The following is a 27,608-nucleotide window of genomic DNA, read 5'->3' on the forward strand; positions in this document are numbered from 1 at the left end:
TGATAAATGTTTTCCTGTCAGTATTAAGACAGTAATATTCTCACCTCTTTTATACATAGCAACGTCCAACTAATTTCTGGTTATAAAAAAGGATGGAGATGTGAAACGTCTTCTGACAGTAACAGTCGAGGTAAGACTCTTAATAGTGAAGTATTCTTTGTGGTTCTACCAGACATACAGTAAGACTAAGAAAGTTTTGCTATTGAAAGAGCTGTTAAAAAATGTGTATATTGCATGTATATTTTTTCTTTGTTAGTTAATGTCTTTCTTAATAGTCTAGTATTCAGAATTATTATAAAAGTTAATTGTAGGTAATTTAAAATCTGAGAGAGTATTGTGTGAAAAGAAACTCATTTATCTAGTCATGACCCCTACAATCCCATATGATATTTGTGTAAATAAGAAAAATGATTTTTAAGTTAGTATGTTGTATGTTGCTTCTATAATCACCTTATAAGTTGGACAATAAGTTGGACTTGTAAAAATGGATATTTGTTTAAATTTTACAGCAAATGGATTACACGTAGTGAATGAATTCTTGTTATTACATTGTGGTTTGTCTCACCATAATGTAACTAAAACTAAGAACTCAACAATACCTTCATAGTCCCATAAACAAATGGCAAACAACAAGAACTACAAAACTTAGCCAGTGTGAAGGAATCGCAGTGAGACTGTTTTTTTAAAAAATTTATTTATTGGGGTGACAATTGTTAATGAAATTACATAATTTCAGGTGTACAATTCTGTATTACATCATCTATAAATCCCAGTATGTGTTCACCACCCAGAGTCAGTTCTCCTTCCATCACCATATATTTGATCCCCCTTACCCTCATCTCCCTCCCCCCACCCCCCTTACCCTCTGGTAACCACTAAACTATTGTCTGTGACTACGAATTTTTGTTTCTCATTTGTTTGTCTGTTCTTTTGTTGTTTTTGGTTTATATACCACATATCAGTGAAATCATAGGGTTCTCTGCTTTTTCTGTCTGACTCATTTCGCTTAGCATTATACTCTCAAGATCCATCCATGTTGTCACAAATGTTCCTATATCATCTTTCCTTAAGGCCGAATAGTATTCCATTGTGTTTATATACCACAACTTCTTTATCCATTCATCTATCGAAGGACATTTTGGTTGTTTCCATGTCTTGGCCACCATAAACAAAGCTGCAATGAACATTGGAGCACAAGTGTCTTTATGTATAAATGAGTTCAAATTCTTTGGGTAGTTACCCAGGAGAGTGATTGCTGGGTCATATGGTAATTCTATTTGTAATTTTTTGAGGAACCTCCACACTGCCTTCCATAGCGGCTGCACCAGTCTGCATTCCCACCAACAGTGTAAGATGGTTCCTTTTTCTCCACAGCCTCTCCAACACTTGTTGCTATTTGTCTTGTTGATGAAAGCCATTCTGACTGGGGTGAGGTGATATCTCATTGTGGTTTTTTATTTGCATTTCTCTGATGATTAGCGATGTGGAGCATTTTTTCATATGTCTATTTGCCATTTGTAAGTCCTCTTTGGAGAAATGTCTCTTCAGGTCCTCTGCCCATTTTTCAATTGGGTTGTTTGTTTTTTTGTTGTTGAGTTTCATGAGTTCCTTGTATGTTTTGGATATTAGACCCTTATCAGAGGAACTGTTTGCAAATCTCTTCTCCCATTCAGTCGGTTGCCTCTTTATTTGTCGATGGTTTCTTTTGCTGTGCAGAAACTTTTAAGTTTCATATAGTCCCATTTGTTTATTTTAGCTTTTACTTCCATTGCCTTTGGAGTCAAATTCATAAAATGTTCTTTGAATCCAAGGTCCATAAGTTTAGTACCTATGTTTTCTTCAATGCAGTTTATTGTGTCAGGTCTTATGCTTAAGTCTTTGATCCATTTTGAATTAATTTTGGTACATGGTGACAGATAACAGTCCAGTTCATTCTTTTGCACGTGGCTATCCAGTTCTCCCAGCACCATTTATTGAAGAGGCTGTCTTTCCTCCATTGTATGTTTTTAGCTTCTTTTGTCAAAAATTATCTGTCCATATTTATGTGGTTTTATTTCTGGGTTCTCAATTCTATTCCATTGGTCTATGTGTCTGTTTTTCTGCCAATACCATGCTGTTTTGATTACTGTAGCCCTGTAGTACAAGCTAAAGTCAGGCAGTGTGATACCTCCAGCATTGTTCTTTTTTCTTAAGATTGCTTTGGCTATTCAGGGCCTTTTGTGGTTCCAAACAAATCTGATGATTTTTTGTTCTATTTCTTTAAAAAATGCCATTGGGATTTTGATGGGGATTGCATTAAATCTGTATATGGCTTTGGGTAATATGGCCATTTTAACTATGTTGATTCTTCCAATCCATGAGCACGGAATGTCTTTCCATTTTTTTGTGTCTTCTTCAATTTCTTTCAAAAATGTCTTATAGTTTTCAGCATATAAATCCTTCACTTCCTTGGTTAAGTTTATTCCTAGGTATTTTATTCTTTTTGCTGCAATTGCAAAGGGATTGTTTTTTGTATTTCTTTTTCTGAGATTTCATTGTTAGTATATAGGAATGCAATGGACTTTTGTATGTTGATTTTGTAGCCAGCAACTTACTGTATTCGTTGATTGTTTCTAACAGCTTTTTGGTGGAGTCCTTAGGGTTTGCTATATATAGCATCATGTCATCTGCAAAGAGTGATATTTTAACTTCTTCATTCCAAATTTGGATGGCTTTATTTCTTTCTCTTGCCTGATGGCTCTGGCAAGGACTTCCAACACTGTGTTGAAAAGCAGAGGTGATAGGGGACAGCCCTGTTGTGTTCCTGAACGTAGAGCAAAGGGCTTCAGTTTTTTACCACTAATTATGAGATTAGCTGAGGGCTTGTCATAGATGGCCTTTATTACGTTAAGGTATTTTCCTTCTATGCCTTTTTTTTTAAGTGTTTTAATCATAAATGGATGTTGTATCTTATCAAATGCTTTTTCCTCATCAATTGATATAATCATATGATTTTTGTCCCTTATTTTGTTCATGTGATGTATCACATTGATGGATTTGCGGATGTTGAACCATCCTTGTGCCCCGGGGATGAACCCCACTGCATCGTGGTGAATAATCTTTTTGATGCATTGTTGTATTCGCTTTGCTAGAATTTTGTTCAGGATTTTTGCATCAGTATTCATCAGAGATATAGGTCTGTAGTTTTCTTTTTTTGTGTTGTCCTTACCAGGTTTTGGTATCAGGGTAATGTTGGCCTCATAAAATGAGTTAGGGAGTACTGACTCTTCTTCAATTTTTTGGAAGAGTTTGAGCAGGATTGGTATTAGATCCTGTGTGAAGGTTTGGTAGAATTCACTAGTGAAGCCATCTGGTCCTGGACTTTTCCTTTTGGGAAGGTTTTGGATGACTGATTCAATTTTGTTACTGGTGATCGGTCTGTTTAGATTTTCCAGTTCTTCATGGTTCAGCCTTGGAAGGCTATATGTTTCTAAGATCTTATCCATTTCTTCTAGGTTATTGAATTTGGTGGCATATAGTCCTTCATAGTATTCTTGCATGATCCTTTGTATTTCTGTGGTGTCCATGATAACTTCCCCTTTCTCATTTCTGATTTTGTTAATTAGTGTCTTCTCTCTTTTTATCTTAGTGAGTCTAGCCAAGGGTTTGTCGATTTTATTAATTTTTTCAAAGAACCAGCTCTTTGTCACATTAATTTTTCCTATTGTCTTTTTGTTCTCTATTTCATTGAGCTCTGCTCTGATTTTTGTTATTTCCTTTCTTCTGCTGACCTTGGGTTTCACTTGTTCTTCTTTTTCTAGTTCTTGGAGGTGTAACATGAGGTTGTTTATTTGGGATTTTTCTCGTTTCTTGAGACAGGCCTGTAATGATATAAACTTCCCTCTTAAAACTGCTTTCGCTGCATCCCAAAAATTTTGGTAGGATGTACTTTCATTGTCATTTGTTTCTATGTATCTTTTGATCTCTCCTCTAATTTCTTCTTTAACCCAGTCGTTCTTTAAAAGTATGTGGTTTCATCTCCATGTATTTGTGTTTTTTCCTGCTTTCTTTTCGCAGTTGATATCCAATCTCAATTTCAAAGCCTTGTGATCAGAGAATATGCTTGGTATGATTTCAATCTTCTTAAATTTGCTGAGGCTGCTTTTATGCCCCAATATATGGTCTATCCTTGAGAATGTTCCATGTACACTCAAAAAGAATGTATAGTCTGATGTTTTAGGATGAAGTGCTCTATATATGTCAATGATGTCCATTTCATGTAATGTGTCATTTAGGGCTGCTATTTCGTTATTTATTTTCTGTTTGGATGATCTATCCATAGCTGTCAATGATGTATTTAAGTCCCCTAGTATAATTGTGTTTTGGTCAATTTCTCCCTTTAGTTCTATTAGTAGTTGCTTGGTATATTTCGGTGCTCCCTGATTGGGGGCATAAATATTGATGACTGTTATGTCTTCTTGTTGTATAGTCCCCTTTACCATTATGAAATGTCCATCTTTGTCTCTTGTTATCTTTTTCACCCTGAAGTCTGTTTCATCGGAAATCATTATGGCTACACCTGATTTTCTCTGGGTACCATTTGCTTGGAGTGTCAATTTCCACCCTTTCACTTTGAGTCTATGCTTGTCCTTGTAGCTGAGATGTGTCGCTTGGAGACAGCATGTGGTTGGGTTTAGTTTTTTGATCCAATCTGCTACTCTGTGCCTTTTTATTGGTGAGTTCAGTCCATTTACATTTAGGGTGATTATTGATACGTGAGGATTTCCTGTCATTCTATCTTTAGTTTTCTGGTAAGGCTGTGACTCCATTGTTTCTTTGCCTTTTTGTTGTTGTCTATTATTTCTGTGTGGGGTATTCTATGATGTTTCTCTCTGTTTCTTCTTTTATTACAGTATATATTTCAGTTCTGGATTTTTTTTGAGTTGTTACCCTTAAGATTATGTAAAAGAAAGTTTGATATTTAGAGTATTCCATTTTCTTCAGCACGCTTACTTTCTCCATTCTCCATTCCCATATTCTGGTTCAGGCCTTTACACTCCCCCCCTTTTTTTTTTTATGTTTCGGTTGCCACAAATTGTCCCTGTTGATGGTGGTCTAATAGCCTCCTTTAGTGTTTCTTGTAGTGCAGGTCGTGTATTAGAAAATTCCCTCAGCTTCTGTATGTCTGGAAAAGTCTTTATTCCTCCTTCATCTCTAAAGGATATCTTTGCTGGATATATTATTCTTGGCTCATGATTTCTCTCTTTCAGTAGTTTGAATATTTGGTTCCACTCCCTCCTGGCTTGTAGAGTTTCTGCTGAAAAATCTGATGATAACCTAATGGGGTTTCCTTTGTAGGTTACCGTCTTCTTTTCCCTGGCTGCCTTGAGGATTCTTTCTTTGGTGTTAATTTTAGACAGCTTCAATATAATGTGCCTTGAAGAAGGCCTGTTGGGATTGAGGTAATTAGATGTTCTATTTGCTTCTTGGATTCGAGGATCCAGTTCTGTCCACAAATTTGGGAAGTTCTCATTAACAATTTCTTTGAATATATTCTCTATTCCCTTCTCTCTTTCTTCTCCTTCTGGTATGCCCGTTATTCTTATATTGCTCTTTCTGATGGAGTCAGATACTTCTTGTAGAGTTCTTTCATTTCTTTTAAGTCTCAAGTCTCTTTCTTTTTCCATCTGTGTAATTTCCAGGTTTCTATCTTCGATGTCACTGATTCTTTCCTCCATATGGTCAACTCTACTACCTAAGCTGGTTATTTCATTCTCAATTTCTTCTATTGAGTTCTTAATCTCCAGAAATTCCATTTGGTTCTTTTTCAAATTTTCAATCTCTTTCATAAAATGCTCATGTTGTTCTTTGATTGCGTTTCTGAGTTCATTAAATTGCCTACCTGTGTTTTCTTGCATCTCTTTGAGGTTTTTCAGAACTGCAATCTTGAATTCTCTATCATTTAAGTCACATATTTCCATATCTTTAAGTTCCTTTTCTGCAGACTTCCCTTTCTTTCTGAGCTGTCTTGTTGCCTTGGTTTTTCTTGGCAATTACTGATTTATTATTTCTCTTCTTAGACATCTACAGGAGAGGCTTCTGCAACAGGTTGATAGGAAGAGGTCTTTCTTTTGTTTTCCAATACTTGTTGGTAGAACATTTTATTTTCTCTCTGACTGCAGCCTTTTTTTTTCTCTCTGACACAGTAGTGCTATGTTTTCTCTGCACTATTCCAGCTTCTCACACAATGGGGGGATTTCCTGGGAGACGGGCCTCTCCTCTGTTAACAGTTCACCTGGGTCATAGGGCGCCACGTCCTTGTGGGGGTGCAGAGAACTTTTGAAGTTCCAAAGCTCTTTTTGCACCCGATTAAGAGCCCGTATGTTTTAGCAGTTCTGTTTACTCCTGCAGGGATCCGCCCAGATAGGTTGGGCCAGGGGCGGGGTGAGTTGTGAGAGGTGGCCCAGAGCAATGGCGGCGATCACCACCACAGCCGGTCCCGCTTCCATAGCTCCCAACCCTTCACCGGAACTAGTTGAGCTGCGAATCTGTGTCTACGGTCCACAGTTCTCAGATCTGCAAATATCCTGTCCTTTTGATCTGACACTGCTACTTTTTCGCTTCTAGCACCGGGCAGGTGGGGGTGGGGCGAGCTCTGGGAGGGTTGGGAGGAGGCGGCTAGTCTCCGTGCCTAAGGCTTCCGTTCTCTGCTCGGCAGTGAGGGCTTAAACCACCGTTTTCAGCCTTCTTCCCTCAGTCTTCACTCCGAGTTCTCTGCCGTGAGCGTTGGGTTCAGCTGTGTTATATGCTGCCCCCTCAGTGCTGTGGGCCGTAAGCAGAGCCCTAGCAGTCCGAGTCATTCCCTCTCCCGCAGCTGCGGTAGTTCCGGGATGCAGCGAGCTTGGAGCTCTGAGCTAGGTCTGCGTGCATCCTCGCCCTGCGCGGCTCCATCCCCACACTTCTCCCTTCCCTCCTCCCCGGCTCACGCAATTCGCCCACCTGGAGGTGAATTCAGTAGTGGGCCTCTTCATCTTGCCTGTCTGCTGTGCAGGGAGTCCTTTGTGGAGTTATTGTTGTCCGATTAGTTGTAAATTCCAGGGGAGCGTTACAGAGGCTCACCTCACGCCGCCATTTTTGGTAGTTCTCCGCAGGGAGACTGTTTTTAAAAGGTATCTACTGATACAAGTCAGTAAAGCTGTGCCTTGTTGAGAAGCATGGATTATTTTCCATGTGGATATGCCAACCAGGTCTCCCTATTATCACCTTTTTTTCTCATAAGTCAAAACAGAGTGAGACATGTTGACCTCATTAGAAGAAAATGTTTTCTTCTGTTAGTTGGATAGTTGTCATAACAGTGTAATTTCTCTAGAACAAGATGCTTTGTAGCCATTAGTCAAAAGATAATCATAATAAATGTTCCCATAGCCTAACTTAGGACTCAAAAGATTATAATAAAAGTACAGAAAAGTTTCACAATGACAAAAACACTATTCTGCTCACTGAATGTGGCACATTGTGCAATCTGAAATGCCCGAGGACCCCTTTAACTTAGTAGACCTCTATCAAAGCACTTGTGTCGGTGGTTTTGCAAATTATAGGAAACACAGAGATGAAATGGAATTTGATCTTTAATGTGCCCCTAAGACTTTAGAGCTGTCCCTGGCTTATTTCTATGGTTTCTTAAAACAGAATTTTCAAGGACAATCTTTTCATTCATGTATTTATTTGCCTCTGCAGCCATTTGCTATGTAACCATCAGGAGTCTTTTAGGCACTAAGTGTTATTTTGATGTTGCAGAAGGCAAGCATTTTAAAACCACAGTCCCTACCTCCAAGAGCGTGTTCTTATCATTGTCATTTTTATTATTTATTATACTTTACACAGTGCTTACTAGGTGCCAGAGCCCACTGAGAGCTTATAATTATCATTATTGTTTGTTATTCGGTGTGTAGCATCAGATCTGACAATTAAGTTTGAGAACTTGCCACTGTGCGCTTACATTGGCAGCACTGTACAAACAGCTCAGTAAGGTTTCATAACCTTGGTATATCAGTGTCTCAGAGCTGTGTTCGTGTTGATGTGTGGCGGTGTCTTGCTGAGTAGCAGTGTCTTGCTCGTTGTTGTTGCATGTTTTTGTGTGCCATTGCGAGGCTGTTTGAGCTTGAATCAGAGCTATGATCAAACATTAAATTTCTTGTTAAACTTGGCAAGAGTAGAAGTGAAATCAGGAACATGTTAGTCCAGGTTCATGGGGATAATGTCACGAGGAAAACGGCCATGTAAAAATAGATTAAACATTTTTCTGAGGGGAAAGATTGCGTCACTGATGAAGAGACGTCATGGTGGCCAGTAACGACCAGAACGGAGGAAAACATTGCAAAAATTCATCGAATTGTGAGTCAAAATCATTGGCTGACTGTGAGAAGCATAGCAGACCAAGTAAACATCGATACAGAAACAGTTAGGAAAATTTTAACTGACAATCTTGGCATGAGAAAGGTGTGTGCAAAAATAGATCCAAAGGAGCTCACCGATGAACAAAAGCAAAGGAGAGTCAAAGGCTGCCAAGACCTTTTGGAGAGGCAAGACAATGTTTTGAGCCGTGTTTTCAATGGTGATGAAACGTGGGTGTACCAATACAATTCTGAAACAAAGCATCAAAGTACACAATGGAAGTCAGCCAATTCTCCACGACCAAAAAGTTCTGTCAGTCGAAATCAAGAGTCAAAACAATTTTGCTAAACTGTTTTGACATCAGAGGGATTATTCATTATAAATTTGTACCAACTGGACAAACAGTTAACCATGTTTAGTTTTTGGAAGTTCTGAAAAGACTGCATGAAAATGTTAGAAGAAAACAACCTCAACCTTTGGCCCACTATTCATGGCTGTTGCATGACGGCAATACATCAGCTCCCATGGCACTGTCTGTGAGAGAGTTTTTAGCCAGTAAACAAATAACTGTATTGATACACCCACCCTACTTATCCGATCTGGCCCCCAATGACTTCTTTCTTTACCCGAAGATAAAGGAAATACTGAAAGAAAGACATTTTGATGACATTCAGGACATCAAGAGTAATACAACAACAGCTCTGATGGCCATTCCATATAAAGAGTTCCAAAATTGCTTCGCAGAGTAGACTAGGTGCTAGCATTGGTGCATAGTTTCCCAAGAGGTGTACTTCGAAGGTGACCATAGTGATACTCAGCAATGAGGTATGCAGCACTTTTTCTAGGATGACTTCGTGAACCTAATTGTCAGATCTCGTGGGCCAGACACTTTATGACCATGATGACGATTTCGGTTGTGAAAATCTGGGTAGGATTTAAGGGAAGTATGCAGTGTGAGTGGGAGTTGGCCAGATAAAGAGGCAGAAGGACCGTGTTGGGCAGGGGAAACAATAATCAAGATTATAGGTTTGGCAGAAGGAACTGCAGACATAGGCTAAGATATACAATGAACTTTGCAGGATTTACAAGCAGTTCAGTTTTGATGGTATAAAAAGCGTGCTGTGGGAATGGTTGAGAAGGTGGTGAATACCTAGGTAAGGCAAGCTTAGGAAAGTCTTTAGTTCTAGAGAAAGGAGTTGCTCTTATCCTGTAGGCCTTGGGAAATATGTCAGTTAGAATGTTTTAGCTGCAGGTAATAGGTGACCTAATTAACAGTGGTTACAACAGGAGGCACCAGGATGGTTTTGGTGGTTCTGTGATGCCATGAGTTGCCTGTTGTTGTCCCTATTTCAGTTGTGAGGTTGTCAGTGTTTCGTTTAAGTCTCATTTGCTGGCTGGTTAATTAGCAACGGCTCCAAGCATCATATTCTCACAGGACAATATCCAAAGGCTGAAGGACTGCGTTTCTATAGGTTTTCCATTTTCTTTGCTGGCTGGTTAATTAGCAATGGCTCCAAGCATCATATTCTCACAGGACAATATCCAAAGGCTGAAGGACTGCGTTTCTGTGTTATATAGTTGGCATACAACATTATATCCGTTCAGGTGTACAACATAGTGATTTGACATTGATATGCCTTGCGAGGTTATCACCACAATATGTCTAGTAAGCATCTATCACCCTTCAAAGTGACTGTAATATTATTGATATTTTCCCTGTGCTGTTAACTACATCCCTGTGGCTTAGATATTTCATCACTGGAAGTTTGTACTTCTCATACACTTTCTTTTTCGTTCATCTCTTCAACTCCCTTTCATCTGGGAACAATCAAGTTAGTTTTTTGTAGCTATGGGTCTGTTTCTGTTTTGTTTGTTTTGTTTTTTTAGGTTCCACATATAAATGAGATCATAAGGTATTTGTCTTTCTCTGTCTTCTTTCACTTACATAATACCTCTAGGAACTTCCATATTGTTACAAAGGGCAAGATTTCATCTTTTATGGATGAGTTATTATTATATCAGTTATATTATGGATGAGTTAATTATTCTAATATCAGTTATAGTATTACTGTATACACACACATACACACACACACACACACACACCCCACACACACATATCAAATCCTCTTTATGCATTCATCTATCGAAGGACGCCTATGTTGCTTCCATATCCTGGCTATTATATATACTGCTGCGGTGAACATAGAGGTGCAGATGTCTTTTCAAATTACTGTTTTGGTTTTCGTTGGACAAATACCCAGAAGTAGAATTGCAAGATCTCATGGCAGTTCTATTTCTGATATTTTGAGGAATCTCCATACTGTTTCCCACAGTGAATATAACAATTTACAAATCCAAAAACAGTGCAGGCTCTGTTTTCCCTTTCCTCCACTTCCTTGCCGACATTTGTTATCTGGTGCCATTTTGATGATAGCCATCTGACAGTAATGAGGTGGTATTGCTCTGTGGTTTTGATTTCCGTTTCCCTGATAAACAGTGATGATCAGCTATGTGATTCTTTTAAATAGGAAGAAGACTGAGAGGCTGCCAGTAGATCCCTTAACATTTCCAGGCTGGGGTACAGCACATGCTGGTTCCCACAGCAGTTAGGGGTAAAGCAGTCACTGTGATTAGCATAGTATAATCATTTTTCTTTGTGGAGCTGGAGAGAGGCCATGTTCTTTGTGTATTGGGACAGTAAATATCCACACAGCATTGTGGTTCTCCAGTGAGAATGAAGATGAAGAAATGGCAAGTGGGCAGGGACTCAGCAATGGTTACTGCAGGGATCATGGGAGAGTTTTGAGCAGACTAGGAACAAGATGAGACAGCATTCGGACACTCTGGTTGTGGTATAAAGCAGGGACCAGCAAGCTTATCTGTAAAGGGCCTGATTTTAGGCCATGTGGTCTCTGTCATACCTACTCAAATCTGCCATCATGGTATGAAAGCAGTCGTGGGCCAACTGAATAGGCAAGACCGTGCTACAGTAAAGCTTTATTTACAAAAACTGATGGCAGGTTGGAGTTTGCTGGCCCCTCACATAGAGGATAGATTGAAGAAAAGCACATAAAAATAAGTCGCAGACAAAGGAAGCTTTTACTTCCTTGGACTAGTATCAGTCCATTGTGATGTTTTCACCCATCCATTTTGAAAGAAAAGAAAGTCAGGAAGGTTAATTTATTCAATTTAACATGTTGGTCTTTGCTGGCTTATGTCTTTCTCATTTGTTTTGCTGAAAATAAATCCTATTCATTTAGGAAGCAACAATAACAGTCGGTGGTGTCTCATTTTTCCCCCTGTGAAAGCCATCTGCTAAGAGCCCCTGTTTGACTAGGGCAGTGGCTGTGGAAAAATAAAGCAGAGCCTGGAGAGTGTTATGGTTAATACAATTTAGTGATAATTGAATGTAAAAAGTTAGTGGGGAGTGAGAAAACTAAGATGATTCCTAGGTTTCCAGAATGTGCACTAGCATTTCAATGGGACATGAGAAGAGTGACTAGGACATTATCAGATGGAGAGAGAAAAGCAGCAGGTCAATAGGGAAGACATGTTTTTTTCCTCTGAATGTTGAGTTTCTTGGTATATCCAGGGGTAATTCATCCTACATGGATATAATTTTTTGTTTCATTTTCACATATTCTGTTAACCACTGCCTTTTCACACGAGAGCTATGTTTTTAGTTTTATAAGAAATAAAGAAGTTTAGAAAGCAAAGGAACTCTATAATCAGTGTACATTATTATACTACAAGTGATAGTTATATGTTTTTCTGTAATTATCCCAGTTACTTGATTGATTCATAAGTATTATAAAAAGAACATAAACCTTGCCTAGTTGTAGAAAATTGACAGTGCGATCTCTTCATTTGCTATATAGGAACTGATAGAACATGTTGTCATTAGGATTTTTTATTTTTTATTCTGATTAAAATAGGATGGTTGCTTGTTTTACAGTATTTTCTGACATCATTTCATTTATCCTCTTTATGCCTTTATTCAAATATATCTAGCTCTACAGGAATCTGCAAAAGAAGAATCAAAAAAAACAAATTTAATGACAGGTAATCTGCAAAATCACCTTCTGACCTTAATCATGTAGAAAGCATCAACCCACAGAATGAAAATTTCATATAATGCCATTTATTAGAGGTTCTTAATACCACCCCTGGGTTTGGTTATTCACTAGAGCACTTTACAAGACTCAGCTTATAGCTGTACTAGTGCCTGTGATTTGTTACAGTGAGAGCAAAATCAGCAAAGAGAAAAGGTGTGTGTGGCAATGTCTATGACAGGAGGGAACCAGGCGCAAGTTTCCAAGACGCATGTCCTGTGGAGTTAGCAGGATGTGCTTAATACCCCACTATTAAATTCTGGCACCACATGTGAAATGCTGTCTAGTGGTACTGGAGTCTCATTAGACTCAGTGCCTTCATGGAGTGCTTTCATGGCACGCCAGTCACATAGGCAGCGTCCCCCTAGCAGATGCTAACATTCCTGATTCCCAGAAGGAAAGCGAGTGTCCAGCATGAACCACCTTGTTTGTACAAGCAGTTCAGGCACGGTGAGCCACACTTAGTTAGGGAATGGTGGGAACCCTCCCCATATGCAGGTTTCCAGATACCAGCCAAGGGCCAGCCATTCAAGCAGGACTTTCAAAGGATAGCAGTCAGGCCTGCTGTATGAAATCTTTTCTGCACAGCAGTTATAGGCCTGACTTAATTTTTAGTGTAGCTTAAAATTTTATTTTAATAGCAAGGAATATGGTGACGTGCCTTGGTATTGGTTTCAGTTGTATCATCCATTAAACATTGCAGTGCTGGTTACTTTTTTGCCTTTTCGTGAGTATTTCACAGGTATTGCACATACATTACTATGGCAATAACCATGGCAACTCCAATCTTTTTGTGTGATTAATGTTTCAATATAGCTTTTGAATAAAATCAGCACAATGATTTCTGATTTACAATGAGAATCAAAGTTGCCCTGTAAGTACAGGGACGATTCCATTTTGATTCACTTGGCATCACTATTCAGCATGCTAAAGCGAGATGTTCAGTCACGTTTATCAGTGATTTTCTTGTGTAAGTATTCCAAAAATGACTTGCTTTGTTTATGGCTTTTCATACGCTTCATTCGGTTGGGTGAATAATCATATTCTGATACTGGACCTTGATATTCATTTTCAAGGTGACTGTAGTTTGAAAATAGCATTAATGTGTTCATATCTGGTAATAGCAGTTTCAGTGGAAATTTTTTTTTTTTTTATTAGTAAGCCTTCGTTTTTAGAGCAGGTTTAGGTTCAGGGCAAAATTGAGTAGAGAGTAGAGAAAGTTCCCTCAAAACCCACATCCCCGTCCACACAGAGCCTCCCTCGCTGTTGACACCTGCACCCGGGTGGTACATTCACGACGATCTATGAATTGCACTGACTCAGCATGACCACTCACAGCCCACACTTTACGTTAGAGTTTACTCTTGCTGTTGTACAATCTGTGGGGTATGACAAACGTATAATGACAGGTCTCCACCCTTCCAGTATCACACAGAATAGATTCACTAATAGATACTCTCTGCCGCATTTCCTCAGCCCTCCCTTCTCCCTAACCTCTGGAAACCACTCGTCTTTTTACTGCTTCTATAGTTTTGTTTTTTTCTGAATATCATATAGTTGGAATCATACAGTGGCCATCTTTTTGAATGTTTAAAAACTTAAAACTCCAGGGTCATTGAAGGTTGTTATTCAAGATAACCTCTTTGTCTTTTGGGGGGGGTGTGTTTGTTTGTTTGCTGTTATTCATCGGCTTAGGATTTGATGATATATGACTTACAAGGTAAAAAACCATGATTTCTATACACATTTGCCACTAAGGGGAGGGATGAGAAAAATGGCATCACACGCTGCTGTACAGCAATAACCCTTTGGACCTTCCTGCTCTATGAGGTGAGCCGGATAGACTCTCCAGCAATGGAGGGAAACAGTCTCAGGGGTTAGACTTGATAAAACTGGAATCGCAAAGTCTTTCATACTTACCCTGCACTGGAGAGAGGGCCAGAAAGAGTCTATTTCCTGTGTTTTGCCGTGCTGCAAAGTAGACTGCTTCTTGACTAAGCTGCTAATGACAGGGTGTTTCATCCTAAACTGAACACCCTTGACTGAAGAGCGGCACAGCGGTACTGTGTCAGAGCAAAACAAGTGGACTCTCTTCTAACTGCTCTTCATGACAGAAGTGCAGAAAAATCATGCTATTTAAATTGCACCGTGTTAGTTTATGATACTGATTTTACTGCTGATACCGTTTCGTTGACTGCAATGGGTTTGGGAGGATTACAATCATTGTAAGTAGCACTTGACTTGTAGCTATCAAATGATTGCACATCCCGTTTATTTTTCTTTCATTAGATATAAATGTATAATACATACAAACATGCATAAGTACATGCATGTACATATATGTGTACGTATCTATGTATGAATATATAAATATAAATATATGTACACACATATAAATAGGAGTGGAAGTAAAAGTTCTGCACGTATTAATTTCCCACCAATAGTATCATTAACATTCATTCTACTGTAGTCTTCAGGGGTTGTCCCAAAAATATTTTTTCATAAGTTCAGCCTGATAATTTTAAAGTTCTGTGTTTTTCTGTTGTGTATTTACAATGTATGTAAATTTTTTCTTTAACAGTGGATGAATGCTCTAAATGCAACTCTGCAAGCAGGTAGGATTTTATGGATTTCTAAAATTGCATGTTAACTGAGAGACTGCCCAGAGAAGCCAGTAAGCTTTAATGAGTGTTCTGCTCTGGCCTAGATCCTATACTATGTGCCTAACATTGGTAATCCCAGGTCGTCGGCACAGTAGATTCGCAAAGTAGCTGTGCTGTTCGGCCTAGATTTATTCATTAGCCGAGCTTCCGGGAGGTGGATTAACTGACCCTTGGTTCCATTGTTACCAAGTGGCTGACCTGTGATGTGACGTTCACCTGCTTGGCTTCCCAAGTCCGTTCTCTTGTCCCTCGGCCTGTACTGAAAAGTGCCTGGACAGGTCTGGATTCAAGATTCAGGTGCACGTCAGGTGGCCTCAGAGAGTCCCGTTTAGTGATGCCTTAGTGCTGATTTAGAAGTTTCCTACCAAGCCCAGTTAGCCCAAGCTCTTGTCTGAATGTACTTGACAGTTGCAGCAGTCACGAGAACCTTGTTTTCACCATCAGTGTTTAGGGCAGATCTCAGTTCGTTGTGGCCACCAAACCACAGGTTGTACATAAGCAAGACCTAATCAGATAAATGTTTTCAGGTATAATGCGATGTACACTTCTTGGGATGAATCGTTGTTCTGTAAGTGAAGAACATCTATGTATAGACCATGTTGTGTTAATGCAGCACAAATTGAGATGATATTTCTAATTGATTCCTCTACTGACTGACTTCCCAGCCTGTGTTTCCCTTCTGGCTAATACCTTTCCCTTGTTCTAGGAAGTTTTTTCTCTTTTTCCAGAGTCTTTCTTCCCTCTTCCATGAGTTTTCTTGATTTTTCCCCTTTTTCTCTGCATTCTCGGGGTATTATTGTTGCCGTTGTTGTGTTATTTTTTTCCACTTCTGCCAGCTAAGTGTTCTCCATTTTTCTTGACAGAATCAAAAGTACATAGAATTCCAGGTGTTAAAGGAATGTTAGCAATTAATTATTCAAAACACCCCCTAGTACTTCATGCTGCCATTAATGTTTTGGTCAAGTAGTTGATCACATGAGGAGTTTGAGCCCCAAGAGATTAAAGTGACTTATTTGAGTATAGTGAGTGATGAAATGAGATTAAGTGTAGGTTTCTAAGCCCAGCACACTTCCTTCTTTATCATCCTTTGGGTGAGGGTTTAATTATGGAAAGGTCTAGTGAATGCAGTGGAAGAGGATAAGAATGGAATTAGCAGGGGAATCCAAGTCTCAATAGGACCAACACTGGGTTGGAATAGGAATAAAGCTTTTAGAATAGAGATCAGAGATCAGATAAGGGAAAAGAGATCAGAAGAGTAGGGTATGACAAGGTAAAGAGAAATTACAAGCAAGAAGGACACCGGATGTTGGTAGTTGTCTAAAGAAGCAGATTAAAGTAAGGGGTTCAAGGGTATCTGAACAGGTTGCTGCTTTTTCGTTTGTTGAATTGGAGGAACCAGCAAAATTTAAGGTTGTATGAAAACATATTAAACCTTTGAGCCTCTGGAAACATTCTCTTAATAGCAAGTAGGAATGTGGTATCATCCACCTGCACCCGAAATTACAGAGGGGGTCCCCTCGAGTCCAAAGGCACTGGAGATTGCTGAACTACATAGATCTATGGCCCACGGCAGGTGTCTCGTCACCTCCACCTCTTTTCCCAACGGGCTGATGTCCTTCCCAGGGAGATGGAGGGTTGGGCAGAGGGAGGACTGATTGTGAAAACAGTAATGGAGTTGGGTAGGTGGTAACATGCCTGTGTTGGGAGTGGATGACTGAGGCTCCATTGAGCTTATTTTCCAGGAACAGGGAAATAGAAAAGTCCTACTGTGGGTCATTTGAGCCCAACCTTGTTTCAGGAGTCTCTATGCCTTCGTAGGCTGAAGTTTTCAAGGTTGGAGATTGCCAGGAAGCTGTGCGGACAAGTGATCGGAGAGTGGGGAGGCTAACAACATACATTATTTGTTCTTTGACTTTTGTACGTGTAACTTGCAAACATTTCACACATTTCAGGGACCTCACTGTAATGTTTCAGGGTGAAAGGAAGGAATGGGGTCAATTTAATAACTGCTTTCTACGTTAAAGACGCAAGACTGCCGTTTTTGACCCACACAGATTAATCTTTGAACCAGGGACAGACCGTGGAGAAGGCTCAGTGTATCGTTCTACCTTGGTTTAGGTCATTGCTTTTGTCCCAGTTCAGGTTCCTCTTGTCAGCTATTAATTGCGTTTTCAATTCAGCCCTGGGGACTTTTGGTGAAAACAAGGTACTTTCAGGTGTTGCCAACATATTGGCTGTCATTCTTTGTTATGGAAACTTAGAGTGTATCTTCATTAACTCGTGCACGAGTTGGGAGTGGTGCATTCAGAAATAGATAACTGATCGCTTTTCTAGAACATCATCTAAATTTTAATCATATAAAGAAACTTCATTTCATATGCAGATAGCTGAATTTTACTCCTTTTGTTGTTGTTGTTGCTGCTTTTGTAAAGAAATGAATTCACTTGTTTCTTTTGTGTATCTTTCCCCGAAGTCTTTCCTGGAAACATGGCAGTGATGATTCATGGTCTTCGTCAGACGATGGACTCTTCGATGTTGGTACCAAGGTAAAAGGCTCCTGTGTGAAATTAACTGTTGTGCTCTTAATTTAGTTTTGTGTAGCACCGAGTTGTAAAATTTGGTAGTGTTCCACCTATCATTGTTTTATGTTTGTTATGGAAAATTGGTCAGTGTGAAACATTTTATAACATATGACCATTTGACGCTTCATTGTTTTGTTGTTGTTCTTTTAACTTTAGTAAGTATCGAAGATGGGAGCTGAGAAAAAGAAGGGGCTGGGATATGTATAGTGATAGTAAAATTCTATAGGGAGTTTTCCCACAGTGACGGAGATATGCAATTTGGTTAAGGGTAAGGATTTTTAATGTGACTTTTACGTTATACCAGCCTGACTTTTATCATACTCGTGCCTAAATGGAATCTTTAATGGATTCCGGTACTCATTGTAACAGTCATGAAATCTTCCTGGTAGCTTTCAGTTATAAAACTATATAGCATAAGACATATAGTTTTATTTTTTTACACTTTGTATGTTGGTATGGTATACTTGTTAGGAGGAAGTGTTTTCTCCATTTTCTTTTTCGCTTACAGTCCGTGGACATTCCATATTGTTTTATATTAGTTTCCAGGATATTAGGTTCATCATTTAGACTAAAATAATAGTAGAGTTTTGAAAGTTTCGAATTCACGTTCTCCATCTCAAAACCCATATTACAAAAGGATTGCACTATGATCTAAATCATTGCATTGTGAATATATTTAAGTGTCTTCATCTAATTGAAGAGTACATGTGTTGCATAAAATAATAACCAATTTGAAAAGCAGAGATTCTTTTTTTTGTTTGTTTAGTGTTTGTTTTTTTTTTTAATTAATTTTATTGGGGTGACAATTGTTAGTAAATTTACATTCATTTCAGCTGTACAATTCTGTATTACATCGTCTATAAATCCCATTGCGTGTTCACCACCCAGAGTCAGTTCTCCTTCCATCACCATATATTTGATCCCCTTTACCCTCATCACCCACCCCCCACCCCCTTACCCTCTGGTAACCACTGAATTATTGTCTGTGTCTATGAGTTTTTGTTTCTCATTTGTTTGTCTTGTTCTTTTTGGTTTATATACCACATATCAGTGAAATCATAGGGTTCTCTGCTTTTTCTGTCTGACTTATTTCACTTAGCATTATTCTCTCGAGATCCATCCATGTTGTCACAAATGCTCCTATATCATCTTTCCTTAACGCCGAATAGTATTCCATTGTGTATATGTACCACAACTTCTTTATCCATTCATCTATCGAAGGACATTTTGGTTGTTTCCATGTCTTGGCCACCGTAAACAAAGCTGCAATGAACCTTGGAGTACACGTGTCTCTATAGAGAGATGCTTTTATATTTTTGGGGTAGATACCCAGGAGAGCGATTGCTGGGTCATATGGTAATTCTATTCGTAATTTCTTGAGGGACCTCCACACTGCCTTCCATAGCGGCTGCACCAGTCGGCATTCCCACCAACAGTGTATGAGAGTTCCTTTTTCTCCACAGCCCCTCCAACACTTGTTACTATTTGTTTTGTTGATGAAAGCCATTCTGACTGGGGTGAGGTGATATCTCATTGTGGTTTTCATTTGCATTTCTCAGATGATTAGCGATGTTGAGCATTTTTTCATATGTCTATTTGCCATTTGTATATCCTCTTTGGAGAATTGTCTCTTCAGGTCCTCTGCCCATTTTTCAATTGGGTTGTTTGTTTTTTTGTTGTTGAGTTTCATGAGTTCCTTGTATATTTTGGATATTCGCCCCTTATCAGAGGAACTGTTTGCGAAAATCTTCTCCCATTCAGTTGGTTGCCTCATTATTTTGTCAATAGTTTCTTTTGCTGTGCAGAAGCTTTTCAGTTTCATATAATCCCATTTGTTTATTTTAGTTTTTACTTCCATTGCCTTTGGAGTCAAATTCATAAAATGCTCTTTGAACCCAAGGTCCATAAGTTTAGTACCTATGTTTTCTTCAATGCAGTTTATTGTGTCAGGTCTTATGCTTAAGTCTTTGATCCATTTTGAATTAGTTTTGGTACATGGTGACAGATAGCAGTCCAGTTTCATTCTTTTGCACGTAGCTATCCAATTCTGCCAGCACCATTTATTGAAGAGGCTGTCTTTTCTCCATTGTATGTTTTTAGCTTCTTTGTCAAAAATTATCTGTCCATATTTATGTGGTTTTATTTCTGGGTTCTCAATTCTATTCCATTGGTCTATGTGTCTGTTTTTCCGCCAATACCAAGCTGTTTTGATTATTGTAGCCCTGTAGTACAAGGAAAAATCAGGGAGTGTGATACCTCCAGTATTGTTCTTTTTTTTTAATATTGCTATGGCTATTCGGGGTCTTTTGTGGTTCCAAACAAATCTGATGATTTTTTGTTCTATTTCTTTAAAAAATGCCATTGGGATTTTAATGGGGATTGCATTAAATCTGTATATGGCTCTGGGTAATATGGCCATTTTAACTATGTTGATTCTTCCAATCCATGAGCACGGAATGTCTTTCCATTTCTTTGTGTCTTCTTCAATTTCTTTCAAAAATGTCTTATAGTTTTCAGCATATAAATCCTTCACATCCTTGGTTAAGTTTATTCCTAGGTATTTTATTCTTTTTGCTGCAATTGCAAAAGGAATTGTTTTTTTCTATCTCTTTTTCTGAGATTTCATTGTTGGTATATAAGAAAGCAATAGACTTTTGTACGTTGATTTTGTAGCCAGCAACTTTACTGTATTCATTGATTGTTTCTAATAGCTTTTCGGTGGAGTCTTTAGGGTTTTCTATATATAGCATCATGTCATCTGCAAAGAGTGACAATTTAACTTCTTCATTCCCAATTTGGATGCCTTTTATTTCTTTCTCTTGCCTGATAGCTCTGGCGAGGACTTCCAACACTATGTTGAAAAGCAGAGGTGATAGGGGACATCCTTGTCGTGTTCCTGAACGTAGAGCAAAGGGCTTCAGCTTTTCACCATTAATTATGAGATTAGCTGAGGGCTTGTCGTATATGGCCTTTATTATGTTGAGGTATTTTCCTTCTATACCAATTTTAATAAGTGTTTTAATCATAAATGGATGTTGTACCTTATCAAATGCTTTTTCTGCATCAATTGATAGAATCATATGATTTTTGTCCTTTATTTTGTTTATGTGATGTATCACATTGATGGATTTGCGAATGTTGAACCATCCTTGTGCCCCGGGGATGAACCCCACTTGGTCGTGATGAATAATCTTTTTAATGCATTGTTGTATTCGATTTCCTAGAATTTTCTTTAGCATTTTAGCATCTGTATTCATCAGAGATATAGGTCTGTAGTTTTCTTTTTTTGTGTTGTCCTTACCAGGTTTTGGTATCAGGGTAATGTTGGCCTCATAAAATGAGTTAGGGAGTACTGACTCTTCTTCAATTTTTTGGAAGAGTTTGAGCAGGATTGGTATTAGATCCTCTTTGAAGGTTTGGTAGAATTCACTGGTGAAGCCATCTGGTCCAGGACTTTTGATTTTGGGAAGGTTTTTGATGACTGATTCAATTTCGTTACTGGTGATCGGCCTGTTAAGATTTTCCAGTTCTTCATGATTCAGCCTTGGAAGGCTATATGTTTCTAAGAACTTGTCCATTTCTTCTAAGTTATTAAATTTGGTGGCATATAGTCCTTCATAGTATTCTTGGATAATCCTTTGTATTTCTGTGGTGTCCGCGATAACTTCCCCTTTTTCACTTCTGATTTTGTTAATTAGTGTCTTCTCTCTTTTTATCTTAGTGAGTCTAGCCAAGGGTTTGTCGATTTTGTTAATCTTTTCAAAGAACCAGCTTTTTGTCACATTAATTTTTTCTATTGTCTTTTTGTTCTCTATTTCATTTAGTTCTGCTCTGATTTTTGTTATTTCCTTTCTTCTGCTGACCTTGGGTTTCGCTTGTTCTTCTTTTTCTAGTTTTTTAAGGTGTAACATGAGGTTATTTATTTGGGATTTTTCTTGTTTCTTGAGATAGGCCTGTAATGATATAAATTTCCCTCTTAAAACTGCTTTCGCGGCATCCCAAAAATTTTGGTAGGATGTATTTTCATTGTCATTTGTTTCTATGTATCTTTTGAGCTCTCCTCTAATTTCTTCTTTGACCCAGTCGTTCTTTAATAGTATGTTGTTTAATCTCCATGTATTTGTGTTTTTTCCTGCTTTCTTTTTGCAGTTGATATCCAATTTCAAAGCTTTGTGATCAGAGAATATGCTTGGTATGATTTCAATCTTCTTAAATTTGCTGAGGCTGATTTTGTGTCCCAATATATGGTCTATCCTTCAGAATGTTCCATGTACACTAGAAAAGAATGTATAGTCTGATGTTTTAGGATGAAGTGCTCTATATATGTCAATGATGTCCAATTCATCTAATGTGTCATTTAGGGCTGCGATTTCGTTATTTATCTTCTGTTTGGATGATCTATCCATAGCTGTCAATGATGTATTTAAGTCCCCTAGTATAATTGTGTTTTGGTCAATTTCTCCCTTTAGTTCTGTTAGTAGTTGCTTGGTATATTTCGGTGCTCCCTGATTGGGGGCATAAATATTGATGACTGTTATGTCTTCTTGTTGTATAGTCCCCTTTACCATTATGAAATGTCCATCTTTGTCTCTTGTTATCTTTTTCACCCTGAAGTCTGTTTCATCGGAAATCATTATGGCTACACCTGATTTTCTCTGGGTACCATTTGCTTGGCGTGTCAATTTCCACCCTTTCACTTTGAGTCTATGCTTGTCCTTGTAGCTGAGATGTGTCTCTTGTAGGCAGCATATGGTTGGGTTTAGTTTTTTGATCCAATCTGCTACTCTGTGTCTCTTTATTGGTGAGTTCAGTCCATTTACATTTAGGGTGATTATTGATATGTGAGGATTTCCTATCATTCTGTCTTTAGTTTTCTGGTAAGGCTGTGTCTCCATTGTTTCTTTGCCTTTTTGTTGTTGTCTGTTATTTCTGTGTGGTGGTATTCTATGATGTTTCCCTCTGTTTCTTCTTTTATTACAGTATATATTTCAGATTGGATGTTTTTTGAGTGGTTACCCTTGAGTTTATGTAAAAGAAAGTTTGATATTTAGAGTATTCCAGTTTCTTCAGTACGCTTACTTTCTCTATTCCCATATTCCAGTTCAGGCCTTTACGCTCCCCCTTTTTATGTTTCGGTTGCCACAAGTTGTCCCTGTTGATGGTGGTCTAATAGCCTCCTTTAGTATTTCTTGTAGTGCAGGTTGTGTATTAGAAAATTCCCTCAGCTTCTGGATGTCTGGAAAGGTCTTTATTCCTCCTTCATATCTAAAAGAGATCTTTGCTGGATATATTATTCTTGGCTCATGATTTCTCTCTTTCAATAGTTTGAATATTTGGTTCCATTCCCTCCTAGCTTGTAGAGTTTCTGCTGAAAAATCTGATGATAATCTAATGGGCTTTCCTTTGTAAGTTACCGTCTTCTTTTCCCTGGCTGCCTTGAGGATTCTTTCTTTGTCATTGATTTTAGACAGCTTCAATACAATGTGCCTTGGTGAAGGCCTGTTGGGATTGAGGTAATTGGGTGTTCTATTTGCTTCTTGGATTCGAGGATCCAGTTCTGTCCACAACTTTGGGAAGTTCTCATCGACGATTTGTTTGAATATATTCTCTGTTCCCTTCCCTCTTTCTTCTCCTTCTGGTATGCCCATTATTCTTATATTGCTCTTTCTGATGGAGTCAGAAAGTTCTTGTAGAGTTCTTTCATTTCTTTTAAGTCTCAAGTCTCTTTCTTCTTCCCTCTGTGTAAATTCCAGGTTCCTATCTTCGATGTCACTGATTCTTTCCTCCATCTGGTCAACTCTACTACCTAAGCTGGATATTTTATTGTTAATTTCTTCTATTGAGTTCTTAATCTCCAGAAATTCTATTTGGTTCTTTTTCAAGATTTCAATCTCTTTTGTAAAATGCTCATGGTGTTCTTTGATTGTGTTTCTGAGTTCATTAAACTGCCTTTCTGTGTTTTCTTGCATCTCGTTCAGTTTTTTCAGAATTGCGATCTTGAATTCTCTGTCATTTAAATCACAAAGGTCCATATCTCTAAGTTCCTTTTCTGGAGACTTTTCACTTTCTTTCTGAGCTATCTTGTTGCCTTGGTTATTCATGGCAATCACTGATTTACTATTTCTCTTCCTAGACATCTACAGGAGTGTCTTCTGCAACAGGTTGATAGGTATGCGAAGAGCTTTTGGAGTTCCAAAGCTCTTTCTGCACCAGATTCAGAGCCCGTATGTTTCAGCAGTTCTGTTTACTCCCGCAGGGATCCGCCCAGATAGGTGGGGCCAGGGGCGGGGTGAGTTGTGAGAAGTGGCCCAGAGCAATGGCGGCGACCACCACCACAGCCAGTCCTGCTTCCACAGCTCCCTCCCCTTTGCCAGAACTAGTTGAGCTGCGAATCTGTGTCTGCGGTCCACAGTTCTCAGAGCAGCAAATATTCTGTCCTTTGATCCGACACTGCTACTTTAATGCTTCTAGCACCGGGCAGGTGGGGGCAGGGCGAGCTCTGGGAGGGTAGGGAGGGGGCAGCTAGTCTCTGTGCCTAAGGCTTCCGTTCTCCGCTCGGCAGTGAGGTCTTAAACCACCGATTTCAGCCCTCTTCCCTCAGTCTTTGCTCCGAGGTCTGCCGTGAGAGAGCATTGTGTTCAGCTGTGCTATATGCTGCCCCCTCAGCCCTGTGGGCCGTAAGCCGAGCCCTAGCAGTCCGAGTCCTTCCCGCTCCCGCAGCTGCGGAGGATCCGGGAGCAGCGGGCTCCGAGCACTGAGCTAGGTCTGCGTCCTGCGCCCGCGCGGCTTCGTCTCCGCACTTCTCCTCTCCCTCCTCCCCCGCTCGCGCGATTCACCCACCTGGAGGTGAATTCAGTAGTCGGCCTCTTCGTCTTGCCTGTCTGCTGTGCAAGGAGTCCTTTGTGGAGTTATTGTTGTCAGATTCGTTGTAAATTCCAGGGGAGCGTTACAGAGGCTCACCTCACGCCGCCATTTTTTTTGATCTCTTGATTAGTGTTTTAATGGCCTGTTTGATTATGTGGTATTGATGCATGGGCCCTGGCCTGTATAAGCAAGAGCGACACAGATTTTCTTTTCACTGATATGGTGAAATACTCCATAGTCAAATCAACACTTGTTCTGGACCTATTCTGTAACCAGCACGATGTGAGTTAATCCTCAGAATAGCTTTGTGAAGGAAGGGAATCTTCATCTTCAGAGATAAGTAAATGGAGACCAAGACAGTCTAGGCAGCATGACTTGCAGTAGCCAGGGAGAAGTTTGAGGGTTTGATGCAAAATCCACTTGGCTCCAAAGCTGATGATGCTCTTGGCTGCTCCCTATAAAAATATGTCCGTGAGATTCTATGCCCATGTCCATGATGCATTGACCAAAGTAAAGAAAGGAGCCGTGTCTATAAAAGATAGGATCCTTTCTTTACTCTGGTCAAAAGCAGAGATTCTTAAAAACCATATAGTCAAATGTCAAGTTTCAGAAAGTTTTTAGTTTTGTTTTTTAAATGTAAAATTTTTCATTTCTGTTACAGCTGACATTCAATATGATGTGAGCCTCAGGTGTACAGCATCGTGATTAGGCATTTATATAATGTGCAAACTGGTACCCCGATTAGTGTGGTATCCCTGACACCGTACTTCGTTATTACAATCCTATTTACTGTATTCTTTGTGCTGTACTTGACATCTTCACGACTATTTTATATCTGCCACTTTATACTTCTTAGTGTTGTTTCCATTTCAATCATTCCTTTAACAATCCTCGAACCGGGCAAGGATCAGTTCGTTCTCTGCTCCTATGAGTTTGTTTCCCTTTTCTCTGTTCATTTATTTTTTTTTTTTTGGACATAACCAATAAGTGAAATCATGTGGTATTTGTCTTTCTCTGTCTGACTTTTTTCACTTAGAATAATACCTTCTAGGTCCACACATGTGTCACAAACGATAAGTATTTATTCTTCATTACAGACAAGTAGCATTTTGTTATATATATATGTCCATCTTCTTCTTTCTCCAAGATGATGGATTTTTTGGTTACTTTCTTATCTGGACTATTGAAAATAATGCGGCAAACAATAAAAAAAAAATAATGTGGCAACGACCATAGAAATGCATGTTGTTTTCAAATTAGTGTTTTGGATTTCTGTGGAGGAAAACCCAGAAGAGGGACTGCTGTGCCACATGGTAGTTCTATTTCTAAATTTTTGAGGAACTTCCATATTGTTTTCCATTGTCTGCCTGGATTTGCAGTCTCACCAACAGTGCACGAGGACTCCGTTTTTTTTCATATCCTCACCAACACTTGTTGCTTGTTGATTCATGGATCATGGACATTCTGACAGTTGTGAGGTGGTAGCTCATTGTATTTTTAATTTGCATTGCTCTGATGATTAGTGACACGGAGCATGTTTTCGTATGTCTCTTGGCTATATGTGTGACCCCTTTGGAGAAAAGTCTATTCAGGTACTCTTCTCATTTTGTAATTGCATTGTTCGTCTTTTGGTGTTAAGGTTTATGAGTTCCTTATATGTTTTGGATGTCAACTCTTTATCAAATATATCAGTGGCAAATATTTTCTCCATTCTTCCCGTCGTGACTTCATGTTGTTGTTGGTTTCCTTTGCGGTGAAGAAAGTTTGTAGTTTGATTGTCGTGTGTATGGGTCTTGCATTCTTAACCATTCAGCTACCTTATGTCTTTTCTGGAGCATTTAATCTATTTACATTTAAAGTAATTATTTGTAGGTACGTAGTTATTGGCATTTTCTTATTCACTTCTCCCCCTCCTGCTCTTTCTCCTCCTTCTCCTCATCCTCCTTTTTTTTCTAGTCGTGGTTTTACATTTCTTGTGATAGTGGTTTCCTGGTGCTGAACTGCAACACCTCCTTTTTCTCTGGCAAGCTCTTTTCCTCTCGTTTGATTCGAAATGAGAGCCTTGCTGGATACAGTGCTCTTGGTTGTAAATTATTGCGTTTCATCACATTTCTATATTTCTTCCCCATTCCTCTGTCCTTCGGATTTACTTTTGAGAGATCACCTGACAGTCTTATGCAAGCTCCCTTGTATGTACCTAACTGCTTTTCTCTTGCTGGTTTTAATATCTCTCTGTGTCTTTACCCTTTGGTGTTTTAATTCTGGTATGTCTTGGTCTGGGCCTGTTTGCTTTATTTTGTTTGGAGCTCTGTGTGTTTCCTACTCTTGCGTATCCTTCAACAGGTTAGGGAAGATTTCCGTCATTATTTATTCAAATAGGTTTTCAATTCCTTTCTGTCTCTCTCTTCTCCTTTTGATAGCCTTACGAGTGCTGTTACACTTTATCTTGTCCCAGAAGTCCCTTAAAGCCTTCTCTCTCTCGTTCTTTTTGACACATAATCATTTTTCATATCTTTTTCTTCTGTTCTGATTGTGTGTTTTCTGCTCCCTTGTCTTCCAAATCACTGATTTGAACGTCTGCTTCAACCAAATCTGGTGCTGATTCCATCTATTAATTACTCATTTCAGATGTTGTATTTTTCATAGTCGACTTTCGTTAATGATTTCCATGTCCATTTTTTAGGTTTGCTGTCTCTGTTGATGTGTTACAACGTTTATCTACTTTTCCCCAAAGTTCATTGACATCCTTAGAAGTAGTATTTTGAACTGTGTGTCTGGTAAATAACTTGTCTCCATTAGGTTTAGTTCTTTCTCTAGTTTTTTTTTCCTGGTCTTTCATTAGAGAAAAATTTCTTTCTCTCTTCTTTTTTCACTTCCTCTCTGTGTTTGTTTCAGTGTTTATGTGGATCTTCTAATTCTCCTCATCTGGACAGTATTGCCTTATATACCAGGTGTCGTGTGGCGCCCAGTGGTACAGGCCCCAGTTACCTGAGCCTTGTGTTCCAGAAGCT

At 39.0% G+C, this 27,608-nt stretch overlaps 1 protein-coding gene across 13 annotated transcripts in view; it reads left to right on the plus strand.

Annotated features, from left to right (window-relative positions):
- LOC308495690 (ankyrin repeat domain-containing protein 26-like) overlaps positions 1-27,608 on the plus strand; it is a 90,998-nt gene that overhangs the window by 13,452 nt on the left and 49,938 nt on the right. For 7 of the 13 annotated variants that reach the window (XM_081080658.1, XM_081080666.1, XM_081080664.1 and 4 more), the window contains exons 6-9: positions 60-130; positions 12,388-12,438; positions 15,070-15,103; positions 17,625-17,697. In XM_081080658.1, the coding sequence (XP_080936784.1) occupies positions 60-130; positions 12,388-12,438; positions 15,070-15,103; positions 17,625-17,697 (229 nt within the window). The remainder of the gene's footprint in view (positions 1-59; positions 131-12,387; positions 12,439-15,069; positions 15,104-17,624; positions 17,698-27,608) is intronic. The other 6 variants (XM_081080670.1, XM_081080663.1, XM_081080668.1 and 3 more) reach the window with 1 other exon arrangement.

Source organism: Rhinolophus hipposideros, assembly GCF_964194185.1.
Source record: "Rhinolophus hipposideros genome assembly, contig: HAP1_SCAFFOLD_140, whole genome shotgun sequence".
NCBI classification, from domain to species: Eukaryota; Metazoa; Chordata; class Mammalia; order Chiroptera; family Rhinolophidae; genus Rhinolophus; species Rhinolophus hipposideros.